The sequence below is a fragment of the Carassius auratus genome, unplaced genomic scaffold, assembly GCF_003368295.1.
Source record: "Carassius auratus strain Wakin unplaced genomic scaffold, ASM336829v1 scaf_tig00216744, whole genome shotgun sequence".
Lineage (NCBI taxonomy): Eukaryota > Metazoa > Chordata > Actinopteri > Cypriniformes > Cyprinidae > Carassius > Carassius auratus.
In genome coordinates this window covers 1,719-15,792 of record NW_020528718.1, presented here as the reverse complement: position 1 = coordinate 15,792, position 14,074 = coordinate 1,719, and the positions used below count along the sequence as shown (strand labels likewise).

The 14,074-nt window shown below is 39.7% G+C and overlaps 1 protein-coding gene across 2 annotated transcripts; it reads right to left on the bottom strand.

The window, feature by feature from the left end:
- Positions 1 to 5,983: 5,983 nt before the first annotated feature.
- Positions 5,984 to 12,991, bottom strand: LOC113098936 (serine/threonine-protein kinase pim-2-like). Of its 2 annotated transcripts, XR_003289238.1 has the most exons (13): positions 12,954 to 12,991; positions 12,396 to 12,774; positions 12,096 to 12,272; positions 11,886 to 11,974; positions 11,620 to 11,656; positions 11,199 to 11,293; positions 10,888 to 10,935; positions 10,376 to 10,754; positions 9,928 to 10,193; positions 9,744 to 9,777; positions 7,636 to 7,727; positions 6,673 to 6,819; positions 5,984 to 6,534 (listed from the first exon to the last, which is right to left on the bottom strand). XR_003289238.1 is itself a non-coding variant. In XM_026263985.1 (10 exons), exons 2-10 carry the CDS (start codon positions 12,652 to 12,654, stop codon positions 9,769 to 9,771), a joined length of 1,359 nt encoding a protein of 452 aa, XP_026119770.1. In that variant the 5' UTR covers positions 12,655 to 12,774; positions 12,954 to 12,991; the 3' UTR covers positions 9,694 to 9,768. The 2 variants fall into 2 exon arrangements, 1 of the variants encoding a protein (XP_026119770.1); XM_026263985.1 differs by lacking the exons at positions 5,984 to 6,534; positions 6,673 to 6,819; positions 7,636 to 7,727 and having other exon boundaries at positions 9,694 to 9,777.
- Between the last annotated feature and the right edge of the window lie 1,083 nt (positions 12,992 to 14,074).

Sequence of the window (14,074 nt, the reverse complement as noted above, 5' to 3'; positions counted from 1 at the left end):
CGCCGCGCAGACTGTAGTTTGGAGGATATCGTCAGTACAGTTGGACGCCGCGCAGACTGTAGTTTGGAGGATATCGTCAGTACAGTTGGACGCCGCGCAGACTGTAGCTTGGAGGATATCGTCAGTACAGTTGGACGCGGCACAGACTGTAGTTTGGAGTATATCGTCAGTACAGTTGGACTCGGCGCAGACTGTAGTTTGGAGGATATCGTCAGTACAGTTGGACGCCGCGCAGACTGTAGTTTGGAGGATATCGTCAGTACAGTTGGACGCCGCGCAGACTGTAGTTTGGAGGATATCGTCAGTACAGTTGGACGCCGCGCAGACTGTAGTTTGGAGGATATCGTCAGTACAGTTGGACGCGGCGCAGACTGTAGTTTGGAGTATATCGTCAGTACAGTTGGACTCGGCACAGACTGTAGTTTGGAGGATATCGTCAGTACAGTTGGACTCGGCGCAGACTGTAGTTTGGAGGATATCGTCAGTACAGTTGGACTCGGCGCAGACTGTAGTTTGGAGGATATCGTCAGTACAGTTGGACTCGGCGCAGACTGTAGTTTGGAGGATATCGTCAGTACAGTTGGACTCGGCGCAGACTGTAGTTTGGAGGATATCGTCAGTACAGTTGGACGCCGCGCAGACTGTAGTTTGGAGGATATCGTCAGTACAGTTGGACGCCGCGCAGACTGTAGTTTGGAGGATATCGTCAGTACAGTTGGACGCGGCGCAGACTGTAGTTTGGAGTATATCGTCAGTACAGTTGGACTCGGCACAGACTGTAGTTTGGAGGATATCGTCAGTACAGTTGGACTCGGCACAGACTGTAGTTTGGAGGATATCGTCAGTACAGTTGGACTCGGCACAGACTGTAGTTTGGAGGATATCGTCAGTACAGTTGGACTCGGCACAGACTGTAGTTTGGAGGATATCGTCAGTACAGTTGGACGCGGCACAGACTGTAGTTTGGAGGATATCGTCAGTACAGTTGGACGCGGCACAGACTGTAGTTTGGAGGATATCGTCAGTACAGTTGGACGCGGCACAGACTGTAGTTTGGAGGATATCGTCAGTACAGTTGGACTCGGCGCAGACTGTAGTTTGGAGGATATCGTCAGTACAGTTGGACTCGGCGCAGACTGTAGTTTGGAGGATATCGTCAGTACAGTTGGACGCCGCGCAGACTGTAGTTTGGAGGATATCGTCAGTACAGTTGGACGCCGCGCAGACTGTAGTTTGGAGGATATCGTCAGTACAGTTGGACGCGGCGCAGACTGTAGTTTGGAGTATATCGTCAGTACAGTTGGACTCGGCACAGACTGTAGCTTGGAGGATATCGTCAGTACAGTTGGACTCGACACAGACTGTAGTTTGGAGGATATCGTCAGTACAGTTGGACTCGGCACAGACTGTAGTTTGGAGGATATCGTCAGTACAGTTGGACTCGGCACAGACTGTAGTTTGGAGGATATCGTCAGTACAGTTGGACTCGGCACAGACTGTAGTTTGGAGGATATCGTCAGTACAGTTGGACTCGGCACAGACTGTAGTTTGGAGTATATCGTCAGTACAGTTGGACGCCTCACAGACTGTAGCTTGGAGGATATCGTCAGTACAGTTGGACGCGGCGCAGACTGTAGTTTGGAGGAAATCGTCAATACAGTTGGACGCGGCACAGACTGTAGCTTGGAGGATATCGTCAGTACAGTTCGACGCCTCACAGACTGTAGCTTGGAGGATATCGTCAGTACAGTTGGACGCGGCGCAGACTGTAGTTTGGAGGATATCGTCAGTACAGTTGGACGCCGCACAGACTGTAGCTTGGAGGATATCGTCAGTACAGTTGGACGCGGCACAGACTGTAGCTTGGAGGATATCGTCAGTACAGTTGGACGCCTCACAGACTGTAGTTTGGAGGATATCGTCAGTACAGTTGGACGCCGCACAGACTGTAGCTTGGAGGATATCGTCAGTACAGTTGGACGCCTCACAGACTGTAGTTTGGAGGATATCGTCAGTACAGTTGGACGCCGCACAGACTGTAGCTTGGAGGATATCGTCAGTACAGTTGGACGCCTCACAGACTGTAGCTTGGAGGATATCGTCAATACAGTTGGACGCGGCACAGACTGTAGCTTGGAGGATATCGTCAGTACAGTTGGACGCCTCACAGACTGTAGCTTGGAGGATATCGTCAGTACAGTTGGACGCGGCGCAGACTGTAGTTTGGAGGATATCGTCAGTACAGTTGGACGCCGCACAGACTGTAGCTTGGAGGATATCGTCAGTACAGTTGGACGCGGCACAGACTGTAGCTTGGAGGATATCGTCAGTACAGTTGGACGCAGCACAGACTGTAGTTTGGATGATATCGTCAGTACAGTTGGAGGTGGCTCTGAAAGAAGCTGGAGAAAAGTGAACAGCAGAGTCGGATGAAGCACAGACTGTACCAGTGTCATCAACTTCTCGACCTAAAGGGGAGAATATGGACCAGAAGATATGAATCATTATAAGAACATTTAGGAAATATTGTATAACTATATTAACGGATATTACTTCAACTATAATCATGGCCAGTTGCGCCTCCAGGATGTTTTTTGATGGGGTGGCAGAAAGGGGTCAGTTAAAATATTAGGGTAGCACAATACATGTTCCTTGTCTAACTAAATCCAGCAGACAATATTTTTTTGTTGCTACTATTATTTATTTCTGGGAGCATATCAGGTTATGGGCTTCAAAACTTCAGTTTTACTATTCTCTTTATGGAGAAAATAGTAAACCCTGCTTTTATGCACATTTTTAATCATCGCATCAGAATCGAGTGATGGAAACACTGAATTTCGAATTAAATTTTGGGCCATTGGGTTGGCCAGTGTCATTTTAGGGGTGGCTGTGCCCCCCTTGGAGGCCCCCTTGGAGGCGCCACTGAGCATGGCTTTCTATTTTTTCAGTTACTGGTAAGGTATTCATTATGTACATTTCTCTTATTTAAAAGCACAATGCTCATGAACACGCAACATAATATATACTTTTTTTCTGGAATGTTCATGAACATTGTATTTTTAAATAAGAACATTTTTTAAAAACAATCAAACAAACAATCAATTACAGCTCCTGAATTAGTTACGTGCATGAATATTAATAAGGTCGTCCAAAGCTACCATGGCAACCTTAGCATGGAACTTAAATATGTGTGTGACTAGATCATGATATTCAGACGTTAAATTAGGTGTCATGTCATTACAATGAATTAAAACATCACTAAATGTAATTACAGTAATATTGATTTATCAATATCTAATTTCAGTTTTTGTGTAAATTAAAATATGAACGTGAAAGAATTGAAAATTTGAAAGTAACTTGTCCTGTGTTGAGTTTTATGTTTATGAATTGTGTATGTGTAGTATAATTTCTTATGCTGTGTTGTATTAAGTTACAGACTTTATAAAACTGAACTTCAGCTAAGCTGTGTCCTGTGTCCTCCACAAATCATAACTTTACCATCATCATCATCAAAACTCTTCACTGGTGGTACATCACTCTGGTCAGCATTGTCTTCTTGACCTAAGTGGGTGTTGTTGACTTTTTTTCTCTCTCTTTGAATTAAAGCAAATAATCCTAGCAACGTAAGTAGCATTTTGAAATAGTAACTAGCGTTGGCTGGAAGAAATGCAAGGTGAGAAAAATACTAGAATTCAACTAGCAATAAAACGACTATCGTTGATTAAGTGCAAACAATGCAACTAGCAACGAACCGCAAGTGGTTTATCAGACAAATGAAATTGAGCGAGCCTATTTATACTGGAATATTACTGTGACGTCACAAAACGAGTGACGTTCCAATGCTGCTCGCAGAGGGCCGTTGCTGATTGGTACGTTTTCCGTGGTGGGCGTGGCCTCTGCATAGATGCGTAATCTCCTAGCGTGGGTAATATTCCGTTTGTTTAGAATTCGCTTGTTAAGTCTGACGTCACGTAGCAGCGCTTCCTGTCCAAACGCTCTATCAGTTACCATGAGAAAACAACAAAAGGTGCTAATATAAACTCACAATGTGATAGAATATTAGCGAAAAAGTTATAATCTTAACCTTTAACTCCATACCGAAGTCCCAGATAGCGAAGTGAGTTGAGGCTTGGACCCGGAAACAGCGCTTCTTACGTCATCACTTAACATCCGAATAGCAATGCTTTCTGATTAAACGTTGCCAATTGAAGTCGTTTACAGATAGAAGGACAATTTTTTTCAGTTATTTTGCGCTGTAATTGATGTATGTGACTCAAACATTAATTAAAAATAGCAGTATGTGGTGATCGCGAGCTCATATATTGTAAGTAAAACACAATAGATGACAAATCATTTATTAATACATGTAGCTAAGTTTAAGGCATAATTTTAATGATTATTTATGTAAAAATAGCAAAAATCTGTTAAAAAAATCTAAAATTAACACTACTATAAGGCAGTTGCCATCAAATTAAATCAACATAATCAATATTACCATTTATCCAAATCAATTTACATTTGCATATATGTTATGAAAACGAAATGATTCTCTTATGTGAAACTAAAACTGCTATAGGGGTAATATATAAAACTTTCATTTATTCAAATTACTGATTTATTCATGAATGAAGCAAAGCTCACTTTATAAATAGATCACTGACACACATGATTCATCAGCAAAATAGAGCAAAAACAGTCCAAATGTACAATCCTGCCTAAATAACTGAAAACAAATAAATGTTCATTGAGCAGTTGTATAATATATATACCACATGCTATTGTGCTGATATTCTGGAAAATAGCACTACTGGTGTGATGTTTAACTATGTTATGTTATAAACAGAAACAAATAAATAAAAATAAAAACTCATACGTGGCAGTTCTTCTCTTGAATTTTGGGGGTATTTCAGACCTTGCATGACACTTAAAGTTAAGCCCACGCCAGGCTTGCTTGTTAAGCATAATGGAGGGTTACGTTAGGTTATACTGAGATGTTTTAATAGTATTTTAATTTCACAGCAGTAACAGACTTCAGAATGGACCAAAAACTAGTCTGAGAGGAATATGCGTACGATCTTTGATCAGTTTGCTGCCCCTCTAAAAAAAAAAAAGAGTGTTAAGTTCATGAAGATTAAGGAAATGTTTTATTTCTATTTTGGACAGATTGCTTAAATTACACCACAATCAACGCAGCATTTTGGTTGTATATTTTATTAAATTTCAGTGTTCTTCTTTAAAATAAATATATGGTAAATAATAATAATAATAATAATAGGCTAATAAAGAAAAGTTTTGTACAATCCAAACATATACAACAGAAAGCCCTGCTCACAGGAGTCTCTGGAGTGCATACTAAAGACAAGTACATTAATATTGTCAGCAGCCAGTGTGAATACATGGAGAAAAGAAAAGATGGATAACATGGAAGCATTTCATGATAAAATATTTTAAAACCACGAAGAGGTCAACACCTACACACACACACATACACAGATCCCTTGTCACATGTTCATTGCATCGCACTGCTTAAGTAAGTTTCATGTATGAAAAGCAGCATATGAAGAGGTATGAGAAATGCAAAAAAACGGACGTGCTAGTAGACATATTGGCATGTGTCCGTTTATCGTTAGCAACCATAATTCATAGTTCAAGTAGTGGGAGTGTCGTCTTTTGTTCCCTGTGTAAATTAATACTATAGTAAAAAAAAAAAGAGGTGTCATATGCAGATTCCTGCTTAAAAAACAACAACACTGAACAATGATGTAATCATAAAACACATTCATTAGCTCTGTCAATCAAACATTAAGCTCCACCCACTTATGACTTCCTCAGCTCTGCTTGTGTACAAGCAGCTCAGTTGCCAATAGAAGCACGACAGCTGGTCAGCCAATAGGAAAGCGGGAGTCTAGTGGACCAATAGAATATTAGGAGGCCTAATATTTCATTAATAATTCATTACATCTCTCAAAACAGATGTAATGAATTTCCACTTTTACACACTGCACTGATGCTATTATGGATGAGAAACTGAAACAATTCAGCAAGACAGCTAAGTTTCCCTTTTACTCACACTTTATAATTAACAGTTACATTTCTTTCCTATCCATATAAGGGAACGTGTAACTCCAGAAGGACTCTCTGTTGGTGTTAGCAATTTTTTTTCAATATTTAGCAACCTCTCAGACTAACCTAGCAAATTTTTAAAATGTACCTACAACAACTGTTTTCATGCTGTTGTCCTATATGCATTAGCAATATGATAATTAAATCATGGTGTAACTGTCTAGTGATGCTCAACAACATCTAAACCAAGTATATAGTGTAGTGGCATATACCTGTTTTATACATCGGACACTTGGACATTTTTCATTAGTTCATGGTGCATTAGAGGATGAAACCTGGGTCTTATTGTTCATTGTTTGATCAGCTCCCTACGAGCCTTTTCTTCTTCTTTATGCACACACTCTTCCTCAGCTTTTTATCTGACTACAAGAGAAGTGTTCAGAAACTGAGCATCGCCTTGGGCCATCTTACCTTGGTTTTAAAAGGGGAGGAGGACATTATTACTGACGGAAAGAACAGTTAGTGATTTTCTTAAAACATTCAAACTTCATATGGTTCTGTTTTTTTTTTCTCTAACGTGCTGCTTTTCTGTTTGCTCTCAGTGCTGACCTGTAACCAGGAGAGCAGTGGCCGGCGTTGCGGAGGACAGGGAGATCTGCTGTCCGGTTCTTTAGGAGTCTTTGCACATTGGGCGCTCAGCTCACCTCCAGATGCAAATAAAGGGGAAGTTGTAGGGCTGTCAAAATGGCTGAAAAACTAAAGTGGGAAAAAGTCTTTTGGCTTCTCGCCTGAGGCCACAGGAGGGCACATCGAGCTGAATATTACTAATGCACGTTTTCATATACAGAATAAAAGTCTGCATCTCAGTGCTATTCACATTAATTACAAGTGAAGTACACTGTCGTGCATCTAAAAAGCATTTTAAAGTGCATCTGTAGTTCTGTAACACTGTTTCAGCTACTTATGCACTTTCATGTGTGTCGTTTTTTAAATCTATATCCTTAGGTGCATGTGTTATGTATTGTGAGAGTTTAGATTTCTAAATGATAACCCATGAAGAGATCATTTTATTTACCACTTTCCCTCTTTGAATATATTGCTACCATACTTTCAACTGCAGTTTATTTTTTGGTCTGCTTGAAAACTTTCACTTCTAAGCATTCAAACCTTTATTGTGAATGCTGTCCTCACTGTCTAACACCTTATCGTCTGTCAATAACACACAGTCCCTATTTAGTATGTGGGACAAATTTAAAAATTGAAAGTGGCTGTCACTTTTTATATAGTTTGTATTCTACATATTAAAGCTTAAAACAATACAGTATAAGCTGCTGTCACTTTAAGACCTAACGCACAGATCCAATGCATCGCTACACATCAGATTTCTTTCTTTACTGTTTATGTTCACTTAAGACATAATCTACTGTGATACTGACTGATAACATAATGCATAACATACATAATACACTAACGTTTGTTCATGAAAAACAAAAATCAATAATGATAAGATACTATGTATCATATAATAAATTTCACTCTACTGGTAATTTAATCCAGTAAATCTGCACTTACCATATTCTGAGCTTTCATATTAAAATTTTCTTCTAATTGCACATTCGTACACAACGTGTCCTCTGTTCTTCACAAGGAACTTCCAGTTGATCCTGGCGATAAATGACAGAATTCTTAAATTACAAAAAGACAGAAAGAGACATTTCATTACATCTGTACTGTATGCATATCACAAAATATATCAAAAGAGCTGCTTGTTCAATAAACCTGAGGGAAAATCTATCCAGACTTGGTTTGCTGGTTTAAGCTGATTGAGCTGGTTGAATAGCAGGAAAAGAGACCTAAATCTCCTCTAAAACCTTCAGACCAGCAGGATCCAGCTCAGTGGACCAGGCTGTTTTTCCATCAGAGTAAAGAAAGTGACCTCAGTGAAGTATAAAATGTTAGTTCACAAGACAAAAACTATAAAAATGTACTCACCCTCATGTTGGTCCAAACCTGAACATTTTAGCAAAATGATGACTGACTGAGACGACGTGTTTTGTTTATGTTTCGTTTATGTTTATACTCACAAAGTGCGTTCTTGAGGTGTTGCCATGTCCACCTATTATAAATGTCCTTTGGCCTGTTTTTTAGGCTTGGTTCATAAAGCGAACCAGTTTCTGAAGTTCATAAAGTAGGCAGGTGCGATTCTGATTTTTGCATTTGTTTAGGTTTATTATGGGCTTGCACCTAGTTTGCTGTTTTTTAGTAAAAGCTTATGTCTCTTGATTTCTTGCAACTGCACATGCATACAGAAGTGAGACACATCTCTGAAACGCATTTAAATACAGCATTAACTACTAGTTGTTCAAAATATTGAGTTGTTTACATCCCTGGACATTACTGCTGGTTGTTTAAAGGTGCCATAGGATACCAACTTTCTACCAGTTGATATGATTCTTAAAGTTCTTAATGAAAAGTCTGTAACATAGTTTGGTCAAAATTTTTCAATGCTAGTGTAAAAAACACCCTTTCCCCCCTGTCAAAAACAGCTCATTTTAGAGCACACAGTTTTGTAGCGTTTTCCTTTAAATGTTAATGAGCTCTGCTGACTCCGCCCCTCTCTTCAAGCCACTCTGAGAGAGACTGTTTACTTTAGCCGCATTCATCGTGAAACTTGCTAATTAGCACATTATTAGGAAAGGTGATTTGCAAAGATTTATCAAACCTTATACTCACTTCTTCTGTGGGTGAAGCTGGATCATGAATGATTTGCGCAAACATAGATCAGGGGCACATTCTCTTCAGAAACAAAAGGTAATCCACTGCGTCTTCAGTGGCTCAGATGTCGGAAGTAAATGACAACGGCTTTGTTCATTATTACATCCAACAAATAAACACCTCAATCACTTAGGAGAAAGTCTTGTCTACATTTGCTCCAGCGGTGAAGCAACGGCCGACTGATGATAGCTCACTCAGGGCGGGTCTAAGGTAAGACACCAGTCCAGTCTGAAACGTTACTGTCTATCAAACTATCTGTCATTATGTCCTGACAGTAGAATATGAGACAGATAATCTGTGAAAAAATCAAGCTCCTCTGGCTCCTCCCAGTGGTCCTATTGCCATTTGCAGAAAGTCATCAGCTCCCGTTAAGAAACAACCAATCAGTCCGTAACTTTGTTTGTGTTCAAAATGTAGAAAATGTATATAATAAGAGAGTACACCATGAATCCATTTTCCAAACCGTGTTTTTAGTTTGTCCTGAATCACTAGGGTGCACCTATAATAAGTGTTTATATTCAGACTATTTTAGATTGCTTCGGGGATACCACAGCGGAGTAACCCAGTACCTTTGTGATTCTTCATAGACATAAACAGAGAGAAGTAGTTCCGGCTACGATGTTCTTCCGCAACACGCAAGCAGTTCTGTTTATTAACCGCTAGAGCGTCAAAATTTACCTACCGCAGCTTTAAGTAATAAATGTAATTATGCAACACAACATAGTGAATCTTTTATATTTATTTATATTTTATTCATCTTTTTATATTTTATATATTTGTTATTTTTGATAGCTTTATATCTCTAATATATTATTATTATTTCATATAATAATATATATTGAAAACCTATGTTGTTATATCAAATTTCCTTTAATTTCATGACTTTCTTTCTTGTCATTACTTACACTATTTTCTTTTGCTCCCCTCATTTCAGCAATCCTAAACAAAAAAACAGAAAAATCCAAAATCAGGTTCACTGTTTAAATACATTAAACAGAAATAAGAATTAAGACGTTCAGCATTATAATCGATCATCTGACTGTATGACACCTGATAAATAAATCAAAACAAATCAAAAAATGTACTTACCATAAACCAGTCGTGGAGACTAAGTTTCTCCAGTTCAATCCGCTCTTTTGGATTGATTTGCAGACAGCAGCAAATAAAATCGCTGCATTCTTCCGACAAGCCATCTTTGGTCCAGTTGTGACCGTCGATCATGTGCAGGTCTGGTGTATTTGGAAAATCCCCACACAGCATAAGAAACAAGAGGATCCCGAGTGACCACACTGTCGCTGGTTCCCCGTGGTACTGGCCGGTCATGTGATACTCAGGAGGGCAGTACTCTCTTGTGCCTGGAGGAAAGAGATTTGTTTACAATTAACACAGCATTTTAACTGTATAACCATCACTATGCAAGAATTAATGTGATTCACAACAGTGGATCCCATTCCATGAGCTTGATTCACTCAGGGTCCTGTGTGAACGGCCCTCAGTTTGAGACCCACTGTAACCTTTGAGGGATCATCATACATACCAACAAAGGACGTGTAACCCACACAGCTGAGGAAGTCACCACACCCAAAGTCAGTTAACTTGACTTTGAGTGTGTCCGGGTTGATCAGAAGCTTTTCCAGCTTTATGTCCTGATGAAACACTCCACGTCTGCAGCATGTTTGAGCTGCGAATGTTGCCTGGCGCATTATAACTCGTGCCATGTCCTCTTGAATGGTACCCATTTGCTGCAGGAGAAACCAGTTCAGTTCCTCAAAGGGAACGGGACGCTCTAGCACCAAAATGTAGTGGTCAGACTCCACCCGCCAGTCCAGAAGCTGGATGATTTCCTCGACCCTGGGGTCTCCGTCTGCAAGGATTTGCAAAGCAACCTCCAGAGGAAGAGGCTTGGAACAACCGTCCTAGAAGAAAGACAGTTGTTATGAAGGTTAGATGGATAAAGGACAAACTCTAGACAATGACAGACTGAAAAATCATCTACAGTCTGTGATCGGATGACTGAGAGGAGAAACGGAGAGAGCACTGCCTACTTACAATACTGATGAACATTCTGTTCCTGCTGGAGACGACTTTTATCGCCACCTGATCAACAAAACAACAACGATGTTTGTAAGAGTTACAACTCATTGATTCATTCCAAACATTAGCCCTGAACAGACATTTTCATGAACCTAAATACAAATATGTAGAGCATGACTTAACAAGCTCTGACAATTTAAGAGCTTTAAACAGTAAATTAAATATGAATTCAGAGCGCTTGCATTAGATGCATCAGATGACTATAACACAGGACAAAAATAATCATCAAGTTATTCTATTCGAGATATAGTAATGAAAACTGATACCTGTAGGCCGTCGTCCAAACGAGTCGCTGCATAAACGGTTCCAAAGCCTCCATCACCCAGCTGACAGACGATTTCATAACGGCATGAATTGATGTCTGTTAAAAGATATGATGTAGAAAGAAAATCATTATTTTTATAATTCATATTCAATTTGACACTTGACATTAAAAATCTGTGCTTAAAAAATACTGGCACACTACAGAACTATTTAAGGAAACTATAGTAGTCATAAAATAAAGAAATATATGTGTGTGTTTTTTCTGAGTGAAATACATACTTTCACCTTACACACATTTATATAAATGTAAATGAAATCTTGTTGAATTGCTATTATTAGAAAAGTGCATACTAAAGTCAGTGTAAAACATGTGAAGACTGTGTGTGTGTGTGTGTGTGTGTGTGTTTATGGTACCAAACTGACCCATTATTGTGTCGTTGTTATTCTCCTTGTCTGCAGTCTGAAACAACAGAAATCAGGTTTAGTCTCAAAATACTCAAACAGGACAGAAACCAAATGCACAACAAAGAAAGTTAAAGAGCAGGTCAAATCAGGTCAGATAGATCGACTATATAACAGTTACAGCAAATAGGAAAAGAAAACTGTATAAAAAGAAAGAGTAAAAAAGCTATGTCCATAGTCTTATAATTAAACCAAGGCAAATCTTCAAATCATCAGAATGTATTTACCATAAGCCAGTCGTGGAGACTGAGTTTCCCCAGTTCAATCCGCTGCTTTGGGTCGATCTGTAGACACCGGCGAATTAAATCGCAGCATTCTGTGCAGAAAAAAGAAAGATAATGTCTGAATATCACTTTGAACTTCACACGTGATCTCTTTGATGGACAGTTAAATTATCTCAACGACCATATTGGTTTGTGCTGAAGAAGAGATCTAACCTTTCGACAGGCCAGCTTTAGTCCAGTTTTTATCGTTAATCTCGTGCAGGTGTCGTCTCTTTGGATATTTACTGAAAAGAATCACAAACAAGAGGATCCCGAGTGACCACACTGTCGCTGGTTCCCCGTGGTACTGGCCGGTCATGTGATACTCAGGAGGGCAGTACTCTCTTGTGCCTGGAAATTACATTTGGTTTCCATTAAAACAGCATTTTAACTAGATATTCATAATCATTTGATTCACAGCAGAGGATCCCATTAGACACCCACTTCACAGCTTTGAGGGATCATCATACATACCAGTAAAGGACGTGTAACCCCCGTCGGTGAGGATTGCACCACAACCAAAGTCAATCAATTTGACTTCGAGTGTGTCCGGGTTGATCAGAAGGTTTTCCAGCTTTATGTCCCGGTGCAACACTCCACGAAGGCAGCACATCCGAGCCGCAAATATTGCCTGGTTCATTATAACTCGAGCAAAGTCCTCGTCCATGATGCCCTTGTAGCACTTTAAATACTGAAACAAGGACTGACAGGGCACGGGCCGCTCTAGGACCATAAAGTAATAGTCAGGATCCAGCCGCCAGTCCAGAAGCTGAACGATTTCCTCCACCCTGGGGCCTTTATTTGCAAGAATTTGCAAAGCAACCTCCAGAGGAAGACGTCCAGAATAACCATCCTAGAAGAAACACAGTTGTTATGACGGTAAGAAAGATATAGGAAATTCCAGGAGAAACTGTTGACAATGACAGACTGACTGCTGAAAAACCACTTAAAGGCTGTGATTAATGTTAATATGAGATGATTGAAAATGAAAACAGTGACTGAGAGGAGAAACAGAGAGCACAGCCTACTTACAATGCTGATGAACTTTGTGATCTTGTTGGATGCCAATTTTATTGCCACCTGATCAACAAAACAAAAAAGTGATTTGTGTGAGATTTATAATTCATCATGTCAGCAGAGTTAACATCATTTCATACATTAGAGAGAGAAAGAGACAAGTACAATAGGACAAACATGATTAGCTAGAAAAATAATGTAAGTAATACAAATTGATACCTGTAGGCCATCATTCAAACGAGTTGCTGCGTACACGATTCCAAAGCCTCCTTTACCCAACTGACAGCCGATTTCATAACGGTGTGAATTGATGTCTGTTAAAAAATAAATAAGAGATGTCATCATAAAATGTCACAGAGACAGCATTTACTTCGTCTACTTAAAACTAGAATTGAGAAAGAATAATTGAGTTACTACATTGAATATTTGTGCCTTTAAAAAATAATTTGTCACACTAAAAACTATTAGTTACCCGTACTTGTCATACATAAATGATACAATTTAATACCTTTAAATTAATTGCATTTCCATGTTAACTACTCTAAAACAAAATGCATATTAAGCATAAACCTTGTGTGTGTGTGAGTTGGATTATATTGTGGTAGCAAACTAACCAATAATTGTTGTCTCATCATCCTGTAACTGGCTTGACGGAGTTCGGGGAGCATAAACACTACAGTCAGGTGTTGCACAGGTTGTAGCTTGGGGGACATTGTCTCTACAGTCGAATGTTTTGTGGAGTGGAGACTGAGGGACACCGACACTCAAGTCAGCTACAGAACAGACTGAAGCTTGGAGAGCTTCATCTCTGCAGTCAGACGTGACATAACCTAGAACTGGAGGGACATCATCACTAAATTTGGGACATCACTGGGAAAAAAGATGGAAAAGGCCTCACTAACTTAAAATTGGACGTAGAAGTGGAGAGCAAGATGTCATCACAAAATTTGGGTATGGCAGTTAAAATGAGACATCATAACTTATTTTAGGCGTGGCATTGAAAAATGAAACGCCATCTCTTAATCTGGAAGAACAGACTGTAGTTTGGAGGATATCGTCAGTACAGTTGGACGCGGCACAGACTGTAGTTTGGAGGATATCGTCAGTACAGTTGGACTCGGCACAGACTGCAGTTT

Bases quoted from the DNA above. Each gene is read 5' to 3' on its own strand.
- LOC113098936 (XM_026263985.1), bottom strand. From the start codon at position 12,654: ATGGTCCTAGAGCGGCCCGTGCCCTGTCAGTCCTTGTTTCAGTATTTA. The intron at 11,294-11,619 runs GTCAGTTTGGTA...ATCTTTTAACAG, and splicing joins TAACAACGACACAATAATGG to ACATCAATTCATGCCGTTAT. The intron at 10,194-10,375 runs GTATGTATGATG...TCTTTCCTCCAG, and splicing joins GGGTTACACGTCCTTTGTTG to GCACAAGAGAGTACTGCCCT.